Source organism: Pseudonaja textilis, chromosome 3, assembly GCF_049901715.1.
Source record: "Pseudonaja textilis isolate UNSWEBS1 chromosome 3, rPseTex1.2, whole genome shotgun sequence".
In the NCBI taxonomy this organism is placed as follows: Eukaryota; Metazoa; Chordata; class Lepidosauria; order Squamata; family Elapidae; genus Pseudonaja; species Pseudonaja textilis.
In genome coordinates this window covers 23,831,143-23,858,818 of record NC_141992.1, presented here as the reverse complement: position 1 = coordinate 23,858,818, position 27,676 = coordinate 23,831,143, and the positions used below count along the sequence as shown (strand labels likewise).

Genomic DNA, 27,676 nt, shown 5'->3' with positions numbered 1-27,676 from the left:
TTCAAAGAAATCTGGAATTGCTAATCAAATTGGCAGGGGCTGGTTTAATGGAGTTTTTATATTCTTAAACAGTAAAAAGCCTTTGATTTTTACAGTGACACTTTGCAGGTTCCTGATGTATAATCACTTGAATGGTGGAGTGGGAGACTAATTTCTTGCATAACCATCCCTTAATGATGAAATCTTATAAGCATCTTTTCAGGCAATCTGTCCTACCTTATCTATGCAATGTCTATACGTAGATTTTTAAAAGTCAGGTTTAAAAAGGTAAAAGTATAACACAAAAATAACCAAAATCTGAGGAAAGTGAACAAATTAAAAATGTTGTCTAGCTTTTTCTGAAAATGTCCCTTTTATTGTTCTATTTGAGAATATAAAAATATAGGTACAATATACAACAACTGAAACTGAGCTAACTACCTTATTAAGAAGAAAAGTGAAAGCCATGGTCTCCATAAATAATTTATAGAACAGCCCTCTAATTATGTGGGCTGAAATTTTCTAGCTTTTGTGATAATTCATGAAGGACATCATTTATTGCTCTGTAGGATCATTCTTGAGTGCCTGAACTACAAATTTTCAAAACTCAGAAGAGTAGCTAATTAAAGAATTAGCTCACTCCTTATCTAAATAATTTAGCAGAGATAATTAAACACAACAACAGCAACAATATTTCAAACTTATTCTGTCATTTGAAATCTGCTCTTGAAGCATGGCTCCAACTAAGCATTTTTGATCAATGAAAAGAAGACATTAAAATAGAAACAAAAAAAGCCATAGGAGAATGTGTATTTTATGAACATTCTTATTGCTACAGTGATTTTTCTTAAGCTGTTGACATACATTGAAATCTGAAATTTATGAAAAATCCCCATTATTAGATGACAGTACTGACATTAGAATTAAATTAATTCTAGAGTCCTTAGTTCTGACCTAGATGTACAATCGTAAACAAAGACCTTAAACACACATTGCACATAAAAAATAGACAGGCTTCCACTGCATCATCTCAACCACTACCATAATTTTTTGACTAAAATCTGCAGATACCACAGATGTTAAATGTGACTGAATAGAAATGTTACCATTATAATGCATATATTTGATATCTCGTGTCCTTTCTTAATAATTTCATCTTCTTCTTTGTGATGTTTGTTATTCTCATTGTGACTTACTTTATTGGTCCCAGTTTCTCATAGTCTTCCATTATAACTGCCCGAGCTCTGCCTTCTGCTTCAGCTCTTAGCTTTGATTTCTTCTTTTTGCAATTTCTGATAATTGGAAAAGGGGAAAACGTTGTTCAGTTTAAGTTGGTAGCCAATATTTCTCCCAGATCTTCCACAATATTTATTGTAAGATCCTGGCTTTCAGAAAAGAATTCACACTGCTCTTGATTAATATGATTCTATTTTGGGATTTTGGGGATTTTAAAGTTTTGGTTGATTATTTGTTAACATTTTTAAAATTGTTTTAACTTTAGAGAAAATAGGTTATATGTCTAAGAGATACTTTTGAATGAATTTTGAATTTTGTCATGCCATGAAAATAAACTATTTACATATAATGTACTGGCTATATTCAGCATAGTGAATATATATATATTCACTATTTTAGCAGCCAAATGACTCTTTAAAAGGTTCAGTTTAATACTTATGAAGTCCTGTTTCTGAGAAAGAATTATAAAGAAAGTGCCACTATAAAGAAGATGCAACATCTAGATTTGTCTGCCTAGACATACTGTAGGTACATATGATTATTTATTGAGAATGTTCATTTTGGCATTTTTGACAAATGCCAATTATAAAACTGGAAAGAGATAAAAATAATGTTTATAATATGGGTGGAAATTGTTGAGATCCACAAAATGTCGTAAACAAAATGTTCTTTAAAACAATATGAGAATGGAATTTAAGTAGCTATCATGTTGAGAACTATTCCAGGTGCGTTGTAAGAAACTCATGATTTTTGTATTTTTAGTTAGTAAAGTAACTAAACCTCTTTCTTTTCTATCAGTAAGAAGCAAAAATACTTGTATATGCAAAAAACAATAAAGAATCAGCCTCCCAGTTGTAAAAAGAATGTCCTTGTAACTATGAAAAGTACATTCACAAATCTTCTGCAGCTACTGTATGTATTATCTCTGTGCATTGAAGGACTTCTGATTTCAGATTAGATTTCTCACTTTATCACAAAGTTGCTCTATTTCAAAGGGATTTCTCATAGTTTCCAGCTAGTCTAGTTACAGAAAGTATTCAGACCCCTGGCTTCACCTTTGTCAATTTTGTTTTGCTACAGCCTCATTCTACAGTTGTTGAAATTCATTTTTTTCTCATTAATCTACACTCGGAACTCCATAATGACAAAGTGAAAACAGAATGTTAGAAATGTCTGTATTAAAAAGGAAAAAACACTCCGGGGAAAGAATATGTGAATGTCAAATTACATTATTTTATGACACAGATTATTTTACATACAGTATTAATTAAAATACAGATATTGCATTATCATAATCTTCCTCACCTCATCTTGGCACTGAAAGCAGTTAACATAAGAAAAATAAACTGTCGAGAAAACCAAATTAAAAACTACCTGTGAACTAGCTCAGTCATCTTATCCTGTGCTATGGACAGATTACTATTATAATCAGTGGTGGGATTCAAAATATTTTACTACCGGTTCTCTGGGCGTGGCTTGGTGGGCGTGGCAGGGGAAGGATATTGTAAAATCTCCAGTCAGAGGTGGTATTTGGTGGTTCTCTGAACTACTCAAAATTTCCACTACTGGTTCTCCAGAACTGGTCAGAACCTGCTTGAATACCACCTCTGATTATAATGATTATCTTTAAAGTTTAGAAAATATTCTTTGAAATGTCCCTGAATTCCTTAGAAATGTTTTCAGTTTGAAAGCAAATGAAGAAGGCATCAGTGGAGATGAGACGAGGATGTTGTAAGTACCCAGATTACAAAAGGTTTACAATAAAACAGTTACCAATTAACACATTGTGTAATGAAATCACTGAAGTTTAATCCTTGTGAAATGTAACATGCCCTGGTCCAAATAATATACTTTAACTCTAATTCTGCAAAACCACTGAAGCTTGAAAGAAGAAAAAACCCACAAGTTTTTTACTTTCATAAGATGTGAATATCTACCGTCATCACAATACATTTTAAAAAAAACAATAACTACAAGAACAGAACATTTCTTCTAGTTACTGAATATTCAAGTTATTAAAAAATACTAGTCTTTGAACCCTATACATTATAGCAAATTAGTGAAGCTCCCTGCAGCTCACAACAAAACTGTCAATATCAGTTTCAGAATTTTTATCATGATGGAAGAATAAGTGTAGAAAGAACTGAGAACTCATCCAGGATTAGAAACATCTCTACAACTTCCATTTCCCAGTTGCAATATCTTGCTAAGTATCTTTTGTGTCTAATGGAAATTTCCAGTTTTAAAAGTCAGCATGTTTAGGAACAAAGGCAACAAACCCCATCATTTAAACAAAAATGATTTTAAAACATGAAGGGCCTCACAGAAAATTATATCAATGAAAAGAGGTTAAAAATACATTCAACTTAAAGGTGTCCCTCATTCCAGCTTTTGGATGAACACCCAGTTAAATTAATTATTTGAATAGCAAATAAAAACAAATTCAAGTTATGCATATAATTCTGATACAACAATACCTTAAGCTAATGCATCCATAAAGGAAGCATATCCAGAGCCATCCAAGAAAAAGGAAAAGCAACATTAAGGGAAAGGCAAACACAAACCAAGAGCCAAAGTTCACAACATCACATCCTGGAAAATAACTAAGAGAAAGAAAAAGACCAATTAATACAAAATGGAGAAAATGTTTTTGAATACATTTGAAATAAGAAATAAATAACCAACACAATATGTCGTGCAACCTTCCAAAACCAATTTATAAAATGCAGTTAATACAAGATTAGCCAAGATTATCTGAATTTTTTTTTTACATTCTCTAGGAAAATCCTACTCAACAGTCCTAACCCTGTAATTCCTGATACTGATTTCATAGATTGCATTAATCAATGCTGTACTTAATAAACACTTTAAAACAGGTCACAATAAGTTGGTTCACCCATTTGGGGGTCACAAAATAGAGTGACTGGATTCACATCATATATAACAAGCCAAATCAAAAAGTCACATTGTGCATTGTGTGAACCTGGCCAGTATCTGAAGGTTTCCTATTATTGTTGTGAGTATTGTTAGTTTTCTACAAATATCAGATGCCAAACTCTAACAAAAACTGTACCTCTTTAACTGTCCTGAAAGGATGAGATTTGGGGCTGTCCCAGTCAGTGTTGCTGTTCCACCAATACTAGCAGCATAAGGGATGGAAATCAGAAATGCTTTCCATACATTTTTCTTGTCTTGTTCTTCCCTCATTACATCCAAGGAAATGTCAACTGTGACTTCCTTCTCTTCAATCGCATCTTTCCTTCAAAACATTCCAAATAAAAATATAGCATTTGAGATACATTTTGGCTTGTAAGTCAACTGTTATCTTCAGAGAGGGATATTTGGAGCAATTTGTACATTCTGTACAGAATATATAATATTCTATACATAATAAGGTTAATTCTTCTGCAGGAGAGTAAGACCTCTATGGGTTCAGGTTGGATTAGGTTTGAAGCAGCAAGAGATTGCATCAGTGACACCCAATCTTTTAATTAATTTTACTATTTTTTTTTTGTTTAAGATTGTGACTATCTTTAAAATAGATGAAAAATAAAAAATAGAACCGTTCTAAATTTAATACAGAGATGGGAATGTGATTGCTGACTATGGGGCATGCTCAATATTTTTGGAAGAGTGACATTATAATGTAAAGTGGTTGAAACTATTATATATGAACAAGAAAACTTAGACTAGGGTTTTTTTTCCCCATTTTGCCCATCCCTGCTTTTAAAAACAATGTAGAAGATGAAAATTCAGCAGACACAACTTTTCTTTCTCCTGCATGACAAGCCCTTTGTTTTTTATCTTTAATGCAAATATGAAAAATACTTAAATTCTGGATGGTTTTTCCTTTAAAGACAAAAGGAGAAAAGTTAACTTGATGGACCATAAACCTGGTGTCAGAACATGCACTTAACTTGTAGAGGGCTCAAGGTTCAATCTTTAACATTTACTGTAAAAAGAAATGAATGACTCCTTGCGAGCAAGGAATGTTTGCCAGAAGGAACAGAAGTCTCATATCCATAGACTAGGCATAGGCATAGTTGAATTGTAGGTGAACTATAGACTAGGTCCATTTGTCCAACACAATCAGTGCTGATTTGCAGAAACTTCTCAGGTTTTTAGGAAGGGATCTTTCCCAATTCAGTCTGGAGATGTCCAATATCCTTATTACATGTAGCCTTATTGAATAATGCCTTGTTGGATTTTGTGTAAAACCACTATTTAACAGATTTATTTAACCATACTTGTGTGAAACTGCTTTCCTTTCCATTTTCTTATACTGGCATAGCAAAAAAGTAGGTTTTGCTTCCATTTCCAATTAATTACACTCTTGTTCTTAATGATTGTATCAACTGTAGTTGATTTGAACTAAAATGTAATCAAGGTGACATAATCTTTTCAGCTCTGGAGACCACTATAGTGGCCACAGTTACCAACATTGCATTGCAGTGTATCTTCACTTTCCCAACAAAATGTTTTCTCCCCAATGTAGAAGCATTTATTCTAATCAGACAAACAAGAATGACTGTGGCATGATGCTATACCACCATTATAATTACACTTGGTATCATGATATATAGGCAGTCCCCTTCTGACAGGTAATTGACAGGAAAAAACATAGTACCATTACAGCAGTCTCCCTTCCTACTGATTGAATTCCATATGAAGAAAAGAAAAATCACTTTAGCAGGATTCAAACTAGTGGGATGATGGGAATTATGGGAACACTAAACTGCATCTATTTTTTTAGAAAACTAAAAGATTCCCCAGGCATCGCTTAAGCAAGCCAACAGTACAAACATATTTTAATCTTTACTTGTAAGGCTAAACCAGTACTAAAACTAACCATAATTAATCTTGGTTAGGAGGACATCCTGATAAACAGCAGCTCCTTGAGAATGGAAGCAGATGGTTTTCTCCTTGCAACCCTATCAAAGGAAAATGGAAAAAAGCAGACACCCCCCATTCTCTTTCCAGATTTCTCAAAATGAATCATCCAGTTATATGGAACAATGCCCAGAATCCTGGTGCTATTGAGAATTGTCCGAACTGCTATCTGCAAGCAGTAACTAGAAATGCTACTAATGAGGATGAGTGTGCTCTAAGGTTAGATCAGTAGATTTATTGCACATAATTACAAAAACATATATTATAGAAAGATCTTCATATAGCAGCATGGAATCCTACCTCTCTATAAATTCATCCCCAGATCTAAATCCTAGGTGTCTTCTTACCATCTTTTTGCATCAAAATCTGTGCTTGTTTCTCAACTGTGAAGGTTCATAGAACATAGAATAACGGAGTTGGAAGGGACCTTGGAGGTCATCTAGTCCAACCCCCTGCTTGAGCAAGAGAGCCTATTCCAAATATTAGCCTCTTCCTAGGGTCGAACTCCACCTCTGGGCCACCATCTGTCTCTTGTTTACAAAATGTCTTTCCCTAGTAAGAAAATTAGAAATTCCCATCTTACCAGTTGCCCAAATCTTACAAAATATAGCAGGACATGGAAGATTATTTTCTATAAAAACAGGAATATATGCCTTGGAGATGACTGCCAAGTAAGCAATTTGATATTTCATATGGACAGTGCCTTCCTTTTCAATAGCAACTTACTCATTAGCATTTGTCAGAAACTGCATCTCAGTTGGCACCATGTGAAGTTTGTTCTGATGTACTGAACCTAAAGAAATAAATATTTCAGAAGATTTTTTACACAGAACCGAAAAATGATTCTTGAAGTATATTTATATTGTTATCATATTTATTAAATTTGCATACAATGTATGTGACTTGCATTGATTCTTACCATTATCAAAAGTGGTCTTCTTTGATATCTGCTTTTCAAAAAATGGAAAAAATGTATATTGGCTTCTGGACATTCATAAAATTCATTTCAGTCTATACTAAAATAAATATTAATATTCACTGCAATTATTGCATTTTAAAAAAAGAGGGAACCTGATATATATTGACCTGGTTCTAAGAGAATGTGCTGTTCTGATCTCAGTAGAATTGTTGCAGACACACACACACACACACATTTTACTGCTAAACTATATTGCTTATACTAGAAATAAAATACAGCCATCCTGAATTAGTAGTTTCATACTTTACTGCTCCATGAATTTATGTAATTACCTCTTAAAGCCATATACATTTTAATTGATCTCTGCCATTTATAGAAGCAGAGTTGCTAGTCTCACTATGCTGCGTGGAATATTACTTTTTGATAAAAAAAAATTTTTTTAGGCTCTAAGGTGAATTTAAAAGTTTGCTGAGCACTACATGGCAATCATGCCATGATGGGTTCAAAATTATACTGGCTCAGAATAAGATTTGATTGCTTTTTGCTTTGAGGTATCATACCACTAAGCTCAGAGAGGACCAAGGATACTATAAATATTACATTATTGTTTGTTTTGGCTTTTTTTTTTAAAGGAACAAGAAATCTACTTGCGGTTGCTTATCTACTATAGCAGATATGTAGCAGATATAGCAACTGCATATTCTATATCTATTTCCAAGCTCCCTGGAAACTTTTACCTCTGATGGCACCGTATTTATTTTATTCATCTTATTGGGGCTTTTCAAGATTCATAATTAACAAAAATCATCTTTAACTTTGTTGCCCTTTTTTGAAAAATGTACTTATTAATATAGTACCTCAGTGAAATGCTTGTCTTCGTATTTATTAGAATCTTATTAATACACTTTTTTGCAGAGGGCCAGGATTAGGATCACTAGGGATTAAAACACCCCATTGAGTCTTGATTATAACAGAACCTGTGCTCTTTTGACCCTAAATTTTGTATAAACTTTTCCACTTGGAACTGTCATTGTCTTTTACTTCTTTCTTCATGTTGGGACAGACAGGATATTACAGAAAAGCACAAGGTGGACAAAGTCTATGAACCTGCTCACTCTGCTGTTGAAAGTATGTGTCTTTACTGCTCAGTGAACCTGTGACTTTTGCACTTCACTATTCTTTGGCATTCTTTCTTATTTAAGCAATAAAATGGTGTCTCAGCTCTTGACTAGAACAACAGGGAAGGAATTAAAACAATAATATACCGTGGATGCATTTTCCATTCCACAGTACAAAAATGTATGTCTCAGACTGGGCAAATGTTGATACAATCTAGCTTTTGAGTTTGTTCAAACTATTAGGAAAAGGATTATGTTCTCTGGGACAGCAGGTCTGTAATCAAGAACTTCTTGTCCTTGGCTATTTTAGATCTACTGAGGGTGGTGATGCCAGGAAAGATTGTCTTAGATACAAGTGAATCTGAGGTGGTTGGATCTGGCCACAGCTATCCATGCCTTGGTAGCACAGAACTTTGTTTGAGACTATACTTGAAGAATAACAAAAAGCTTTAGTTAGCAAGCAGTGAGCTAGCTAATTTGCTACCATGTAGAAAATACCATAAACCCATCATACCCATTTGAAAAATCTCAGTGGATTACCAGGCATTATCCAAACTCAGTTTAAGGTGTTTAAGACTGAGAGCTACAAATGTAGAAGGACAGAGCAACCTGAAATAGGGCATTCACAGGGAGGGATGAGGGGTTGTGAATAGTGTAAAAACAATGTGTGGTAGGCATGACTCGGCAATGACTTCCAGAAGAAGAGAGAGGAACCTGCCCCATTTTACATCAAGGGGGCTGTGTGGAGAGAGTTTCCTCCTTTAAATTCCTGGGAGTCTACTTCAGTGAAGATCTTACCTGGAAAATCAACACAACCCAAGAGGCCAGAAAGGCCCAACAGAGACTCCATTTCCTCAGGGTCTTGCATAAGAACAAAGTGGAACAACAACCAGTTCTTTTACCAGTCCACTATAGAAAGCGTCCTCTCATATTGCATTATGGCGTGGTACGCTGGCTTGACAGCCGCAGATAAACATTACAGAGGATGGTGAGCTCAGCACAAAACATTGTGGGCTGTTCCCTGATACCACTAGATGACATTGCTAGGGCTTGCTGCCTTAGAAGAGTGAGGAAAATTCTCAGGAACAACTCGCACCCCGGTCAGCATTTCTTCACTCTCCTACCATTGGGTAGGAGATATAGAAGCATAGCCAGCCGCACCAACAGTCTGAAGAACAATTTCTATCCATGGGCTGTCAGACTTCTGAACGGAAAATAACTTCATGTCTACATAGTATGACAGACTTGCAGGGCTGGCACATTGTTCATAATTCAAACAATAGTAATTTATAATCATTCTTTATAATCATTTTATCATCATCATTATTATTCCAATAATTCTTTAAAAAATAACTTGAATTGTAAGTCATAAAATATTTATATTGATATTTCTGAAATCTGGCAGTCTCTGTCCACTCTACCACTCATGTCTGTAGACATACTTTTTTATATACTTTTCAAAAAGTATAAAATATACTGTTCATCCAAGCAATTTGAATAGCATTGAACTGCTTGTGCTCAGGTAGTTTAAATCAGATCGTTTCTTCAATTCGTATTCTTGTACTCAGAAGAAACATTTTCCCATATGAAGTTACCCTTGCTAGAGTATAGGAAAATGCAGCTTTGAATACTGTGTATATATGCAGACCTACTGTCCTTCTTATTCCTTGTTGCAGTACCGTGGGAACTAATATGCATATACATATAAAGATAAAGGTTAACTTGTCAGTCATGTCCTACTCTCAGGCACGGTGCTCATCTCCATTTCTTGACTGAGGGAGCCAGAGTTGTCCGAAGACAATTTCTGTGGTCATGTGGCCAAAGATGCATGGAATGCTGTTAATTTTCCATTGAAGTGATATCTATTAATCTACCTGTAATTGCATGCTTTTGAACTGCTAGGTGGGCAGGAGCTGGGGCAGGTAACAGAAGTTCACCTTGTTGCATAGCTCTTGGCAGGGGTGGGATCCGACCGTTGTAACTACCGGTTCGGTGATTTTACATTTTGTGCACATGCGTGTATATCATTGTCATCTAGCTGCCTGGACAGCTGAGCAGCGCTGCTCGCGGGTGTGCAGCGGTTGAAAAAGCACTTTTTTCCTGCAATTTTTCAACTGCAGTTGTGTTGCGCAAAGCAGCAGTGGTTGAAAACGCAGGGAATAAAGGTCAGGTAAGAACCCAGGCGGGCGGGTGGGCCAAAACAGCAGCAGATATAGAACCGGTTCTATGTATGCTCTCTGTTTTCTGCTTTTCAGAGCAACTGGTTCTACAGAAGTGGACAGAACCAGTAGAATCCCACCCCTGGCTCTTGGGCCAAACCTGGGCTGCTAGCTCTCCAGCTGACAAATTCAGCACCTTTAACCTCTGAGCCACTACCCTCCCCCCCGTTGCATATGTACATATACATATCATACACACACACATACACATACATATCATACACACACATATACACACATCATATACGCATACATACCAAAAATGAACTGGGTTGGGTCAATCAGACTTACCTTTATTTTCTTCTTTTACCCTATTGCAATCATTAGATGTTTCCTTATCTCCGAAAAGGCTTTTTAAAACAGCCAATGCAATTGGTAACATCATAGCAGTAGAGGCTGTGTTACTCAGCCACATGGACAAGAAGGAGGTTGTTAGCATCATGCCTAAAATGAGTCTGAAAAAAGAGAAGGGGAGGGAAACGGAGGGGAGAGGAGAGGAGAGGAGAGGAGAGGAGAGGAGAGGAGAGGAGAGGAGAAGAGAAGAGAAGAGAAGAGAAGAGAAGAGAAGAGAAGAGAAGAGAAGAGAAGAGAAGAGAAGAGAAGAGAAGAGAAGAGGAGACTAAAATTCAGGATCTTATAGAATCTTTTTTTTTTCATTTCAGTTGAGAAAATTCCATGGTGACATCATTCTAGATTAATCAGTACAGTGCAATATCACCTACTAGCACATACCAATTTGGTGCCTTACTGTCAGTCTTACCAGATAGGCAGACGCAGAAACATATGCCAGGTGTGCCTAAAACTTACTTTTGTTAAGAATGGCTTGCAACAGAACCTTGCAAGTCTGAATGTGCTTCTCCTCCTATCTTTTTTAGGTTCGTGTGAATGCACACGAAAGATTGTTTGTCTGAGATATTTTCAGATCTCCTCTGCCACATTTGGGCTTCCACAATGTTTATCTGCTTGCTGCATTCATTCACTCCATCAAGATCACCTTCTCTCTGTTCTGACTGTGGGTAAGCAAAACTGAGCCAAAGCACAACACGAATTATAAGGGATTAACAGGAAAATGATTTTAAAACCAGCCAAATGTTTTAAAAACCCACCAAATGTTAACATTAGCCCACATTGGCTGATCTCAAAAAACCTGAGCTGGGACAGACCTACTTTATATTAGGATAATAATACAAAAAACCACAGGATGATTGAATAGGTTGAAAAATTGGAGGGGAGGACCCTAAAAAAGGTCAATGACAAAGCACTTTTGTATTGGCAGCAATTTATGTAGTCACCAGGAGCTAAGATTGACTCAAAAATGCCTTTATTTTACTTTCTGACTCTTGGCAATTGCCTACACTAGTCTCTGCAAGTTTTTTGGCAATAATTTTTGGAGTGGTTTGCCATTGCCTCATTCCCATGGCTGAGAGAGAATGACTGGTCCAAGCTCACTCACCTAGCTTTTTGCCAGATAGGACTAGAACTCACAATCTGCTGATGTTTTAACCACCTGAACAGGCTGGCGCTCTGACTTTTTTTTACAAGAATTAAAATGCAGCACAAAATGAAACCTACAAGAATGGAAACACCTTGTCCTGTTGTCAAGGTGACAGCTACATCCATAAAATATGTTGAACAGGTTTAATGACATAATAACAATTGAAACCAGCTAAACTGTACAAAATAAATACATATGGCACCAAATAAAGTAGTTACTATGGGTTTTATTACAACCAGGAAATGGGGACCTTAACAGACTCGAGGATCCAGGCCTGGGCACACAACCAAGACTTTGCAGCCTTGTGAAAGGCCAACAGGGCCAGAGTCATCCTGAAATCTGAAGGGAGAATATTCCAGAGGCAGGGGACAGTTGAATGCAGGGGTGGGCTGCTGGGGGATTGCAGGGGTTCAGGAGAGCCTCTAGCTAAGATTCTGCACAGTTTCTGCCCCACCCCTCCCAGGAGTCCCCACCATTTTGGATGCAGGTAAGTGCAGGGTGAGTGCGAAGGCTTGGGGAAGGTGAAAAACGAGCCTCCCAGAAATTCAGGAAGGCCAGAAATGGGCCCATTTCTAGCTTCCAGAGCCTCTGGAGCCCAGGAAGGCCAAAAATGTTCCAACCCACCATGGTGCAGGAGGCCAGCTAGGCCACGCCCACCATGGCCACACCCACCCAGAAATCAGGCAGAGAACCTGTTGCTAAAATTTTTGAAGCCCTCTCCTGATTGAATGGTATAATTTTAGGGATGTTTACTTAGAAGTTCTTTCTACCAGGAAACTCCAAAGTAAGTGTAAGTGGGGTACAATCATAGATACTTCTAAATGAAATCACAAAGAAGTAAATCTGAGCCTCAAAATGTAAGGGAACATATGGCTGATCTTGGGGAAGAGGGCAAGAGATGCTGCCTAGGAAATAATCAGGTAAGAGAGGCAGGAGTTCCCAATGACTTAGCGATCGGAGAAAGAAACCTAAGAAGGACCCATCCTATGGCCCAAACAGTTAAAGGAGATGGTGGGAATTCTGTACTTTCAGATTTGCAAGACTGATGCCAGTTCTCCCAGGTAAACCAGACAGGGGACACAATCAGATGAAGTAATTCTACTTTATTGTAAGGCTATATTATCATAGTCTTTCAAGTTGTTCTGTTTATTTTTTATTGTATTTTCCTATGTGGGAAGCCACCTACAGCTGTCAGGGCATACCATACCATACCATACCATACCATACCATACCATACCATACTATAACATTACCCCATACCATATCATATACCATATCATACCACATCACATCACATACCACACCACACCACACCACATACCACACACCACACTACACCATACCATAACATACCAGCTTATTTGCAAATACTATAAAGTCTTTTTAAACAAATTTACAGGAGCCATGGTGGCACAGTGGTTAGAATGCAGTATTGCAGGCTAACTCAGCCCATAGCCTGGAGCTTGATCCTGGTCGGCTCAAGGTTGACTCAGTCTTCCATCCTTCCAAGGTTGGTAAAATGAGGACCTAAGTTATTGGAGGCAATATGTTGACTCTATAAACTGCTTAGAGAGGTCTGTAAAGCACAACCAAGCAGTATATAAGACTAAGTGCTATTGCTATTGCTATTGCTGTTCATCTTCCAAACTCAACAAGTACAAAAGAGCCTGACTAAATCCAAACTTGATATGTTTACAAAAAGTGGTATAATGGTGTTAGGCTAGAACTAAGAAAACCTGAGTTAGAGGAGGCAAAGTTACTGCATGATTGTGTGCAACCTATATCACAGCACTGATGTTGGAGGGAGGGAGGCAGTGGAAACAGAGACAACCTTATGTTGTCTTTTGTTCCTGGAGAAAAGATAGGAAATAAATATAACAAATAATATGTATCTGGGATCCACACATTTCTGCTATATGATAGATCACCATGATAAGTGTAATGTTAGCCCACTCCTTTTTTTCTTATTTTGGTCACAGCTAAACTCTAGTTTTAGTTGTTTCTGTAGTTACTTACCTGGCTGGTTGGACTCCCACTAACATAAGGATTCTTAATGCAATTCTACGATGTAGATTCCACTCTTCAATGGCGGCCGCCATGGTCAAGCCACTCAAAAAGAGGAAGTTGGTGTCTAAAAAGTATTGGGGACATACTTTGTTGGCTGGGAGAATTCCAAGGAAAGGAAATAGAATTATAGGGAGAAGAGCAGTCACTGATAAAGGCAGAGCTTCGGTGCACCAATATATAGCCATCACCAAAATGACATAGAGACATTTTCCTTCCTGCAATGAAAAAATGGGGGGGAGGGGAAGCATTATAAAGGATTTCTAAATCATTTGGAAAACTGCAAAGACGTTTGTAATTCTTATTTCATTTTCATTGATTACAACAGCAATGCTACGAATTAGGTTTCTGTTAACCTTAGTGCAGATCAACACGATTGAGAGTACTAACTCTAACTTTTTTGCAAGTTTTTTTTATTTGTTTGTTTATTTGTTTATTTATTTATCAAATGTATAGAGTTGCTCATTTCACCGAAGTGACTCTGAGTGGCTCAAAACAAATAGGTAAAATTACATATTAAAAAACTCAGGTATAAAAAATATATAAAAATCCCATTAGCGATGTATTATTATTGGTTATTTTAACAGAATTATGCAAGTCTGATGGTACCCCCCTCTCTCTTTAAAAACTATGGAGGTTGCTTTCTGTCGTGTTTCCATCAACCCTTTCTTTCAGACTCAATTTTCCTTTATTAGCTCTTCCTTCTTGTCATCAACATTTGTCATCAGTGAATGTTAATAGCTGCCTTCAAGGAAGCATATCTGTGATGATGTCTGAGCCAGGCATATCAGGTTCCCTTGGGAAAAGGGGGGAGGCTGAAAGTTTGCACTCAGACGAATCCTAGATAGAAACAAAGTTTAAGTATTTCTGTATCTCTTTAACGCCATGGGTGGGTTAAATACTCATTGTGCCAGCCCAGGCAAACGGGTATATGCCAGTTCTGCAGCTCAGAAGAACCAGATACAATTTTCTTTTGAAGACTAAAGCCACTGCATACCTTCATAGTTATTAAAATAGTGATCTATTATATTAAAGTTTGACTATAAACATGAAGTATCTGAATTATGCAAAAAGTGCTTCAGAAGTATGGTTTATTATAAGTGTATGATAAGTTATTTATGGTCTACACGATGGATGCACTAAATGGATTTCTTAAGGCTGCAAGAAGAATTTTAGGTTATAGGTATATCTCAGATGGATTAATTTCATTAATGGAGGGGGATCAGATAAGAAGGAATCAGATAAGAAAATAAAACAAAACAGTCATTCAGGTGAAAAAAAACAAAGTATGAAAAGAGTCAAAGAAAGAAAAACATTATCATTAGCTCATCATTCAATATTTCAGAAGTGCTGGGGATATATACACTGGAATGGAAACTACACAAGCTGAACTAAGAAATCTATTTAATCACTCACTTAAGTGCAGCATGCAGAAACTGAGTTGGAAACACGAGTTGGAAACAAGACTTACTAGCCAAAAAAATTATTTCAGTCATTGACCAATAAAAGTGCTAGTAAATAAATATTATTCCAAGTCATATTACCTATATTTCTACAAGCCATATGAAGTGATTAATCTTTATTCAAATACAGAAGTCACAACCACAGGATCACCAACTTTAGCCAATGTAATTTTAAAGTTTTGAGTATGGCTGCAAAGAAGTATCATACGTAATTTGAAAAAATGGGAACTTCCAGTCCTGACAAATGGGCTATTTGTGTTGTCCACCTGTTCTTCAGGTTTCCAAACAAATTTCCAAACAAATCTATCAAAGCAATCAAATTTCCCATCTCTCAATTTTAACATAAAACTCTTGGGAACCAGTGCACAAAGCATCCATGAAGTGAATTTAGTCAAAGGGCATCAGTTCCCACTGAAAGAGAAAAAAGATGTAAATAGCATCTTTCTTGATTCTACCAGCTTTGACATCTGCCTTACTGTGCTCTAGGGCAATGACCAATTAGTTTTGATCCAGCCTCTGAATTAGGCCAAATGTTCTTTTAAAAAAATAATTATTTGACTTGCTTAACATTCAGAATGACCTTTTTTTGTTACAAATGCAAACTTTCCTACGAGTCTTGTGACTGAGTTAATTTTCCAACCATGTAATAATTGCCAGCAGAGTTGTGTTTTCCTCAGTTATGCAAGACATGTTTTACATAATCTGTTACCACAGAGGAAAAAGAAGAATATTTGGCAGTTCGAGTCTCATCGACTCAAGGTTGACTCAGCCTTCCATCCTTCCAAGGCCAGTAAAATGAGAACCCAGATTGTTGGGGGCAATATACTGACTCTGTAAATCACTTAGAGAGAGCTATAAAGCACTATGAAGTGGTGTATAAGTCTGTTTTTCTCCCTTATTTATTTATTTATTTTGGATTTCTATTCCCATCAGGTCAGACAGAATGCCAATATTCAGAGATTGTGGGAATAATTGCTCAAAATATCTTTTAATGTCTACCTTTGCTATAACTTTCTACTTAAACAACAGCAAGAGTTTTCAATTACAAAGAAGGCTGAGTTCCATCTCAACAACTCAGAGCTAAGTAAGATCTCAGAATAGGGACAATGGTCTATGTTCTAAAAGATACCATGATATTTCTGTGCCTTCCTCTCTCTTCTCTCTCCTCCCACCCACTCACTGGGGTTGTTGTTTTTTGTTTTGCCTTTTCTTCTTCTATATGGCATCCTTTTTTCCCCAGAATTACAGTATATAGGTGGCAAAAAAAGCTGTGACAAGAACTTTTTCAATATCAGAACAAATTGTGGGTCTCCTTGGAGAGTCTTGGGAAGCTCAAGTGTAGGCCTCAACACCAATAATAATGAACTCCCTACCTCTTCTCAGGAGATATTTAGTAGCAGTGTACAGATGGTTCTTGACTTATAGCCACAATTGAGCCCATGTTGGTAAGTGAAACATTTTTTCAGTTAATTTTGCTCCATTTTACAATTTTTCTTGCCACAATTGTTAGACGAATCACTGCAGTTGTTAAGTTAGTAATACGGTTGTTAAGTGTACCTTGCTTACCCATTGACTTTGCTTGTCAGAAGGTCGCAAAAGAGGATTATGTGACCTTAGGACACTGCAGCCGTCATAAATATGAGTCTATTGCCAATCATCTGAATTTTGATCACGTGACCATGGAGATGCTGCAATAGTCATAAATGTAAAAACTGGTCATAAATCAGTTTTTCAGTGCCACTGTAACGTTGAACGGTCGCTAAATGAACTGTTGTACATCGAGGCCTACCTGTAGTCAATTTCAAATCTCTCTCTCCCCCCAAAAAGTATACAGTATACTTTTTTGGGGGGGAGAGAGATAAATTATATGAATAATATATATGAACACATATATTAACTGTGAGAAAATTTCTGGAGTTTACTTGTCTCTGACTACTAACACTTACAATATTTAGCAAAAGATTTACTCTGAATTACCTTGTCTTGACTCTTTATTTAATGACATTGAAGCCTACATTAAAAATACATTAAAATATCTTTCGATGCCCCCTTTTGACCTTGTTCCCCACTAATTGGTCAAGTGTGCTTTTATGGAGACTCTGCCAAAATCTGAGCATGGTGCCCTTTTATTGTGGCACAAAGGCTTGCAAAGCTAGCTATTCTGTCTTTGTGTCCAATTCATTGATGTGCATAACTTCACCTTGGATTGGATCCCATGAGATGAGTGACTGAGAAACTGAGCTTCCCAGCCCAATAGGCTAGACTCCATAATGATTTCACCCTTGCAGAGTTCTCTCTTTTTTATATTTTTATTATAGTTTATTATCTCATTTTTATACTGTAAATGAAAATAAAGATCAGAAAGAAAGGGAAAGAGGGTACAAGGTAAAAAGGAAAAGGAAAAAACCAGCGACTTCCAACTATTTTCAGTGCAACAGAAAAAAATTTCTCAACCTATTCTCAAGATGATAATATTAGAATTCCCTTCTCCATCTCTGTCTCCATGCTAAGCCCTTTTCATGGATTCCATTGCAACATTTGTGCATTTGCCATCTCCAAATAGCTGGAAACCTGCAACTGATGTTCAGGAAAAGTGATCAGTGAAACTTCTAAAATACACTGCGGGTGTGGGTGTGCCTGTGCCTTTGTCTGTGTTTGTGTTTGTGTCTGTGTCTGTGAGTGCAATTCTAGGGTATAGGTTGCTCATCTCTGTGTTATACTTACAGCAGAGCAAACACTAGAAACAGGGGGTTGCCAATAAAGCTGTTTGGCAAAAGAGTCAGGACAAAGAGTGGAGGGGGGGAAGCGTTTTTCTGTAGAATTAATACTGAGAAGTCGCTATAGCAATAAAAGACATGTGGATGGCCACTAGGGGTAAAAGACTTTAAAACAGAATCAACAGATTAATGGAGAATTATTGGCTATTGCTTATTACCATAGATATATGCTGCCTCTACTTTCAGGAACTGCCTCTGAATTACCTGTTACTGGAAGGAACAGTAGGAGGAAGCTGGTACTTAAGGCTTTGCTTCCATATCATCCAAAGTAAGTAAACAAAATTGTATGTAAGTGGATGCTAGACTAGGCAAGACTTTGATCTGATTCAGCAAAGCTGTTTTGTTTGTTTTTCAGTCAAGGTGTAATCCAAGTGCCAGCAGTATTATAATGGAAAGTTTCAATACACTTTCATCTGATACAAGCATACTTAATATGCTCACAAATATTTGGGTTCCCGACGGGTTCCAAATTCTGCCAAATTCAACCTGACATTTTATACTTAAATAAATAGAAATATTTTTGTTTTATGAAATGTACATGCCATTGCAACTCTGAGCAACCAAATTAAGATTAAATATTTGCATAAAAAATCAAAAAGTAACTTTGCACTCCTGTGTCAGGGGCAGGTATATGAATTCAATTCAAACAAAAGTATCATATTCCAAGGGGACAGAATTTACAATACATCTGTTTCCAAAAGCCTTCTGGAAAAACCAAATTTAATTGCCTTTGTAAAATTGCAGAGAAGGCCAGATTATTTGTAAGTGTTCCCTGCTGTCCAGAAAATAAAGGACAAAGATAAATAGAAGTCATTCAATTGAAGTCAGAAGTTCTCCTTAGAGGATTAATTGATAAATGGTTAGAAAAAAGCAATAGAATATTTTGGTATATGATTATTGAAGCAAGATAACTATATTCACAGAGATGCAAAGGTTTGACACAATCCACTATGGAAGACTGGTGAAACTGATACATTTTTCTGAAATGGGTAAATTGGCTTTTTCTTGATTAGAGAAAAGACATTACCTACATGCAACAGTGACTGGAAGCATCTTATGGTCTTTTTGCCTACAATAAACAAAAATTAACTTCTGATTTATGGTTTTGAGGATTAGAATAGGATAGGTTGTCAAAAGAAGAGTAATATGATATAACTTGAGAGAGAGAGGTGAAATGGTATTTGTTCTTAAAACTGCTGTGAAGAATGTCAGATGCTACTACTTTATACCTTTTTTATATTTTGAACTTTTTTTCTTTTCACATACTTTTTGCTTTTTCCTTTGATTTGTTTTCTTCCTTATTTTATGTTAGTGTGCATTAGTTTTTATCTGTAAAAAATTTAAAAACAACTATGAAAGAAAGAGAGAGAGAGAGAGAGAAGTCATAAACAGGACCAGCACCCAAAATCCCTAGTATCTATCAGACCAAAAAACTTGGAAATCTCTGGCCTGTTGAAGTTGCTTCATCTTTCCTAGCAAGTGAAAATTCTAGAGTTCAAATCTTACCAGGTTTCATTTCAATTTAGAAAAGTATGTCTAACAGACCTGTTTCTTTCCTGTTGCATTGAATAGATCCAACAACCATATGAATTTCCTTGGCCCACTGTGTATTTTCTTGGTCCATTACTAAGCCGAAGAGCCAGCACTGTCTGAAGATGTATCCTTAGTCATGTGGCCGGCATGATTAAATGCCAAGGTGCACAGAACACTGTTGCCTTCCCAACAAAGTGGTCCCTATTTTTCTACTTGCATTTTTACATGCTTTCGAGCTGCTAACTGGCAGAAGCTGGGACAAGGAAGCTCACTCCGTTACGTGGTGCTAGGGATTCGAACCACCGAACTGCCAACCTTTCTGATCAACAAGCTCAGCATCTTAGCCACAGAGCCACTGCTTCCCAGACTTTACTAGACTTTCCCTTAAAGCAGTGTTTTTCAACCTTCGCACTGTAATATATGTGGACTTCAACTCCCAGAATTCGTCAGTGACTCCTAGGAATTACACAGTTGCCAAGGTTGAAAAATACTACCTTAAAATCTATTGCTTACTTCTTTTTCTTTTTTCCTACTCAGGAAAGAATGGTTTGGGGGAGGAAGTTACCTGTCTCCTTGATATTAAATGTTTAATTTCTTATCATGTTTATTTGTAATTCTATATAAACAGTAGTTAGATACTGTTTAATATTTTTCTTAATTTTTTTTATTGCACATCACTAATGCAATAGGAAACGTCTCAGGTAAAGAATATATTTCTTGGGAGTCAAGGACCTGTTTTCTTAGGATTTTTGATTGGCAAGGAGTTTCTAGTCCCGTACAAGAAAAATAAAGCAGAAACCTCTTTAGACTTTATTGTTGAGAGCTGTAAAATTATAAGAGGCTTATTGGTCACTGGTATTGGAGAAAAGACCAAGATTTCTAGTTTTTCCTTACATAATTTTCATATCATTTCTTCATAATCCCTTTTCCCACAAATGTTGCATATGTGATATATAAAAAAGGACCCATCACACAAGAACCATAAAGGCAACTTCGAGACAAAAATCAACTTGCCCCTTTTCATCAGCAGAAATTCTTTATAAAGGACTGAATTATAAATGAATAGCAAAATGGGGCCTTTTATATTCACTAGGAATTTAGGACAGCATATTTATGAAGTCAAATGTGAGGTCATAAAAATTATGTAAGTTTAAGTCCATCATATTCTAAGGATGAAACTAGTGAATTGGGAAGACTTAATTCTTAGACCAGACAGATTTTTGTTGTTGTTAAGAAACCAATGCTCCCAGTACTCAAGGTTGGGAAATAGATAGTTAGGAGTCTTTGGCCTCAAACAGATAGAAGGAAAAGCCAAAGATTTAAACCCCAGGAGGTGTCCTATAGACATCTTTAGAGAACACCTTTCGGGGAAAAGCTGTAACTAAGCTGTCTGGTATATCTCATTCAAAAGTAGAGACATTAAGATTATTCATACTAAAGATTTTCACTGTCATCCAGTCACTGCTGAGGTGATATAATATGGATGGTGCTATTGGTCTAGAGAATAGATAGCCTTATTGCTGGGACAGATAACATATGAACTGTGTCATCTAACCAGTTGCAGAACATGCTTACAATTGGATTATAAGCTCAATGGGAAAGGACTTTTGCTAATATTGTTTGGTACATTGATGATATTATTGTTGCCTTTTAAGAGTAGCCACAAATTGTGAGATAAGGGGCATATGAATTTGATAAATAACATTGCGCATAATGTAGCTTGGAAGAACTCTGTCAATCTCTACAGTTTATTTTAGCAAAATGTACGTGTGGCAAGAATCTGAGTAAAAAACTGAAGCAGTTTGATGATTAAAGTATCAGGCTAGAGGGGGGATTTTGGACTAGTCTTCTCAGTCCAATTTACCTCATAGGGATGTTATGGCTGAGTAAATAGGAGCAAGAGGGTAAGTTTATCACTTTGAGTTATTTATAAAAAAAACAATAAAGGCCAGGTTTTAAAAAACTAAAAATTAAAATGTTGCTGTTTTTCCTAGCATGTCTCAATTGAATGCTTGGTTTGCACTACAATTGTTTCACTTCACATAGCAAAGCTTTCAGTATCTGATGTAACAAGGAGTTCTAACTCTTCCATAGGTTGTTGTAGAACCTGATGTTAATATGGGCTGAGAGAGCACGACTGACGCAAGATTAGCCAGCTGGCTTCTATGCCTCTCCAAGGGATTGATTCTGGGTTCTCTTATTTTGGTACATCATCTTTAACCACTATACCAGGGCTGTCAAACTCGTATCACATGCTAGCCATGCTCATGACCAGTTTAGCGAAGGGGGAAAAAGTCACAATACATCATGTGACAACACGAGCTTGACACCCCTGCACTATACAGTACTAGCATTCTTCAGTAAGAAATAAACTCAAATTTCTAACGTGTATCAGAAAAGGACCCATTATTTTTATAACACTAACAAGTTGATAATCCATAACAGAAGCTGAACAAAATTCAGCACTCAAAGTTTAAATAACCCTTCTCAAATTTCTTTACAATTAGATTCTCCTTCAAACATACAGGTTTTAAAAACACTGGTCAAATTGAAAGAATGAATGCAGGTAGAGGTTAACTTTTTCCTTCTCTCGTTGCAAATGCTGAAACTTGACTTGTTGCAGTAGAAACCCCATTCGCTTATGCCAATGGTCTTATTCTTCTAAACACAAGTATCAGCTTTAGAGTAGGGATTCATTTCAGCATTATTGCAGGAAAGAATTATATCTGTCTCCTCATCTGCTATGATCTCATTTATTATCAGTTCTTTAAACTATCCTAATAATATTGGCATTATTTTAAACACATGCAGGTTTAAACTCATTTCGGATTATATCTACTTCAGTCCTAAGAATAACATAAGAATACAATATAATTGCTTCACTTTAGGGCTAAGATATAAGAAACAAAAGTTTCCCTAGATGTATAGGCAAAAACTGCTGCATTATTGGATCCATCAACTGAACTTCCAAGTAAATGGCCAGATAGATATCCCAGTCATCTTAAAACACTATCTTCAATGATAGAAACAAAGAGCATTAGCATTCTTCTATTCATTCTGGTTTATATGAACATGTATTTTAATGCACTTAGAAAAGTTTAATTAGTAAACAAAGCTTCTAAAGAGATCCATTTTGATATAATGATTACAGATACCTGGCTAGAAACCAGGATATCGAGAATTCTAGCCCTGCTTTCGGCAAAGCTGACTTAGTTACTTAGGGTTAGTCACTTTCTTCTAGCCCTAGGAAGGCAGCAATGGCAAACCACTTCTGAAAATGTCCCAAGAAAGCCACATGGACTTCTTCAGGCAATTGACAAGAGTGCAGACTGACTTGACGGCACTAAAAAAGAAAAAAAAAATCATTCTCTGAGTTTTATAGCTCTGCCAAGCAAGCAGATGGATGGATGAGGAAATTTAACAGGGAGTCCAATGGTATTAAGAGTTATATTACTACAGGTAGTCCTCACTTAGCAGCTCTCTCAGTGACTGTTTGCAATTACAATGATGGAAAAATAATTTTGCAGCCAATGTTCACATTTACCATTTTCACAGCATCTCTTTTTCTCAGTCAGGTATTCACATTATGGTCAATTAGTATACCTCGTCCTGTATAAAATCATAAGCATTTGCAATCACATGGTTTTTCACTTAGCAACCACTTTTCTCAATGACTGAGCTATTAGACCTAATTGCAGGCACTAAGTGAGGACAACCTGTAGAAACAATTTGATTTTCATGGTATAAGGAAAAATACCATCAGATTTCTATCTGATTGATGGCAATGCAGTTTAGAACAAAGGCAATGTAGCTGAATGAACATTAAATTGTGTAAGCAATGCCACACCATTCTGAACATATTCAGGAATGGTCAAAATGCAATACACAGTAAGAGACACAGTTCTTGAAAGCACTAGTGCTGGATTTTATTGCACATGATTGCAGATCTTTTAACCTGAAAGACATTTAAAGATTGAAGCTGCGGATGAGACAGGGACATTTTCTTAGAGAATTGGAACTGGGTGCCCTAGTTGTTGGTCTCCCTTGTGCCAGTTAAGCTCTGAATATCTCAATTAGAATTTGGCAAGAGGAAAAAGAAAAAAATGACAATCCTAGGATTTGTAAGAAATGCTATGTGCCATTTTTCTATGTTTGATTCTACTTTTAAAAAATCCTATTCCACCTTTTAATATTATTGTACAGAAGTATGTATTATCTATAAATGTATTGAAATAGCTAAAAATAAGGTACAATTACACAGCAGACAATGCATGGAGGGACAAATTTAGAAAGTGGGCCAAATAATTGCTTAGAAAACTCTTGATCAAATTGTTTTGTACTGTTTTTCTTAAAAATAAATTGCATTGGATTACAATCTTAAACTACCTGCTTGTATATTAAAATGTACAGAGCTTATTCTATTCTGAGCATTCTCTCTGGAACATCTTTTGTGATCAAAAGATAAAATGTTACAACGAAGTATCTTGGAAGCAATGACCAAGAAAGAAGAGACAAAAATTGGAATGAAGCGATGTTATTTTATTAATCAGGTTCATTTGGAGCACAGGAAACAAAAATGTTTGTTTTTGTCACAAGCACCACGTACGGATAATAAAACCTCTGCAAGAAAACTATCAAACTTAGAGAGCATCAAGGACGCCTCATTTCAACACTGAGCTACAAATATTCTTCTTTATTGGTACAAAAATGTTTGTCTGGACTTGGCATCTGAAAAAAAAATAATGACCAAGCTCTGTGTATTTCTCCAATAAAAATATTCATATCCTTGGGATATTAATGAGAAACAGTTCTTGAACCAAACTAACTACATTAATTTTGTAATGAAGCAATCAGGAACTGTGATTTTCCATTATTTTACAGAATGGAATGAAGGTTTCTCCAATAACTAGTCTTCTTCCATTAAAATATTCAGATTTAGGATGCTGCATTAAGAGACAATCTTGTACCAGGGAATTACACTAGAACAGGCCAGAGCTACAATGTTTAGCTGGAGAGAATTAAATTTGGAGAGAACAGTACATGGCTCACAGTATTCTTGACTGGGTGGTAGAGAAAAGTTATTTTCCTACAGCTGCAAGTCTTTTAACATAGCAGAGGGGAAACAGGAATTTTAAAGACACAGAAATATTATTTTTCTATAAGAAAAATTAATGATTTAGATTTGAAGAAAAAAATACTCCTTTCAGGAAAATATTTCTTAGAGATAAAAATGCTGAGGGAAAAAGGAAGAAACCTGGAAAAGAAGAAAGGAAATACATTTGGTGTATATGATACAGAACAACTGTCAGTGAAAATCATCTTGTATTTTGAAAGATTCTCAGTTGGAAATGGGAATTGTCTCCAAGTTGCTGCCCTACAAATACACTGGATTAGAACTGTTTTGAGTCATTATGATCTTCAGTCATCAGAAATCATATTGGCTGGGGTGTACAATCAATAAATTGTAGGAGACCAAGATGAAGCACCAAAAACTTTAAGCTCCTCTGAATAGTTAAGGGAAAAGGCAGCATAAAAATATTTGAAATTAAAAAAATAAGTTTGCAGGAATCAAAGCCAGTAATTATTACCACAGAAATATGATAGTAATATTTTAGAATCCTGAGAGAGCACAGAATAAGTGGCATGGATTGGGACATTAAGCAAGACAGTTGATAAAGAGGAAAAGGGAGAAAAAAAAAATCAAGTTAACCAGACGAGATGGGGAAGAGGAACAAGGATCAATGTCAACGAGTTGCTTCTCAAGAATTTCTTATGAAAGAGAGGTCTGGTCCTTAATTAAAGCTCATATTGCTTTACTTTTGCCTAACAATAGCTGAAGAAATAATTAAGGCAGAGATTTTAGTTCAGCAAAGTAGAGGACATGCTACCCTTTCCCCTGCTACTTTAATTACGTGCCAATGGTGACAGTCAGAAAGTTATTTGAACCGAGCGTCCCACCCCACACTAAGGGTTGGGAGATCACCTGCTCAGATGTTGCCTATCTTAGTTAACAGATAACAGATAATCAGAGTTGGAAGGGACCTTGTAGGTCATCTAGTCCAACCCCCCCCAAAGCGGGAGACCCTACACCATTTCTGACAAATGGCAGTCCAATCTCTTCTTGAAAGTCTCAAGTGATGGCACTCCCACAACTTCCGAGGACAAGCTGTTCCATCGGTTGATTGTTCTCACTGTCACAAAGTTTCTCCTTATTTTCAGGTTGAATCTCTCCTTGTTCAGTTTCCATCCATTATTCCTTGTCTGGCCTTCAGGGGCTTTAGAAAATAGCTTGACCCCTTCCTCCCCGTGGCAGCCCCTCAAACATTGGAAGACCTCTATCATGTCTCCCCTGGTCCTTTTCTTTACTAGATTACTACCGTACTAATTAAAAGACAAAGTTGGAAAGACTGGGGCCCCAGCTTGGTCGGTGGAGTAGCTCGGTGGTTACTCCGCAGGGGAGAGACACTGAGTCCGGGATTGGACCACGGAAGGCACGAAGGGAAAGAAGCTGGGGGTGGGGGGCGAGTCAGAGTCATAGCCTAGAAAGGATGGCGGGCAAGGCGTTACCTTGGGGGGCAGGCTGAAGAGGATGGGCAGCAGCACCAGCGGAGCGCACAGAAGCACCAAATAGCGGCGGATACACCACACTTTCTTCACTACGGCTCCCAGCGCTGCCATACCCTGACAAAGACCCCACGGGACCGGCTTAAAGGAGACCGGCCGCAGAGCCGGGACAGAGGTTTTATCTCAAAGGAGGGGGAGGAGGAAGAGGAGGGAGAGGAAAGGTTTTCCCGGGGGAGGAGGGGGCATTAGCGGGCCGGACCGGAGCAGGGAGGTGTTCCAACCGATTCCTGCTCCGTCCCAGCCCTCGGACCCCACAAGACGAGCCTCCAAAATGTCGTTGGCTCCGCCTGAGGGCCAGCCCTCTCACGCCGTCTCTTACTCGCCTGAGACGAGGAATCGAGAGGGCGGATCGGCGCCGCAACAGTCCCTGCTGAGGCGACGCTCGGCTCTTTTTTAAAAGGGTGCTTCGTGGGAAGGCGGCGAGAAAAGTGGCAGCGTGGTTCGGAAGTGCAGCGGGGTGATACCTCAGCCCTGCTCCACCCAACCCTGGCAGATCTCGTCTTCTGCCCAACGTCTGCCCAACGAATGGCTGTCGTTTTCGAGCAGGGATTAAATATTTAAGTCGTCCTCTACTTCAAACAGTTCGTTAGTGACTGTTCAAAGTTACAACGGAACTGAAAAATGTGGTTTATGACCATTTTTCACACTTAGGATCTTGGTGACATCCCCATGATCATGTGATCAAACTTCAGATGCTTGGCAACTGGTTCATACTTATGACCGTTGCTGTGTCATGTGATCACATTTTGTGATCTTCTGACAAGCAAAATCAATAGGGAAGCCAGATTCACTTAATAACCAAGTTACTAACTTATCGACTGCAGTCATTCACTTAACAAGAAGAGTCATAAAACGGGGCAAAACTCAGTTAAATGTCTCACTTAACAACAAGTTTTGGGCTCAAATGGTCATAAGTCAAAGACTACCTGTACTTGAGTCCGTCTTTGCCCTTCTTCCATATTTCTCTAGTTCTGTTCATTCCATTTTTGTGGAATTCACTACTGGGTACTTTATCAAATTTATAGGCTGCCTATCTTACCTTATTTGGCTGGCTTACAATCATGAGAAATAACTATATAAACTACAAACATAAATACATTAGTTTAAAATGCAGAACTTCATGGCTCAATTAAAAAGGGGGGAGCAGGATGGGGAGAGGTGGGAGCTATTGTTGATTGATCAGAAGGCCACTACAGTTTCCTGGGTCTGTTAGGTGACACTTTCATAGAGGAGACTTGAAGCATGTCCACCCTGGCCCAGATCTCACAGGACAGGCAAAAATTTAAAAAAAAAGCAGTCTGTCAAATAATTGAGCCCTATTCCATGAATAGTTTTAAAAGCAGTAACTTAAGTCTTTGA

The 27,676-nt window shown here is 37.2% G+C and overlaps 1 protein-coding gene and 1 long non-coding RNA gene across 3 annotated transcripts in view; one reads left to right on the top strand and one right to left on the bottom strand.

Moving 5' to 3' along the window:
• The window catches only part of SLC13A3 (solute carrier family 13 member 3), a 44,224-nt gene extending 17,816 nt beyond the window's left edge, over positions 1-26,408 (bottom strand). Inside the window, exons 1-8 of one of the 2 annotated variants that reach the window (XM_087929042.1) lie at positions 26,261-26,408; positions 16,950-17,071; positions 13,873-14,138; positions 10,653-10,816; positions 6,832-6,898; positions 4,289-4,474; positions 3,693-3,818; positions 1,176-1,271 (exon numbers count right to left, since the gene is read on the bottom strand). In XM_087929042.1, the coding sequence (XP_087785168.1) occupies positions 1,176-1,271; positions 3,693-3,818; positions 4,289-4,474; positions 6,832-6,898; positions 10,653-10,816; positions 13,873-14,108 (875 nt within the window). In that variant the 5' untranslated portion in view covers positions 14,109-14,138; positions 16,950-17,071; positions 26,261-26,408. The remainder of the gene's footprint in view (positions 1-1,175; positions 1,272-3,692; positions 3,819-4,288; positions 4,475-6,831; positions 6,899-10,652; positions 10,817-13,872; positions 14,139-16,949; positions 17,072-26,260) is intronic. The other variant, XM_026697534.2, reaches the window with a different exon arrangement.
• Positions 16,716-19,817, top strand: LOC148126033 (uncharacterized). The gene is made up of 3 exons (XR_015742704.1): positions 16,716-16,828; positions 18,347-18,428; positions 19,733-19,817. It is a non-coding gene; the product is annotated as an uncharacterized LOC148126033 (long non-coding RNA).
• Positions 26,409-27,676: the final 1,268 nt, after the last annotated feature.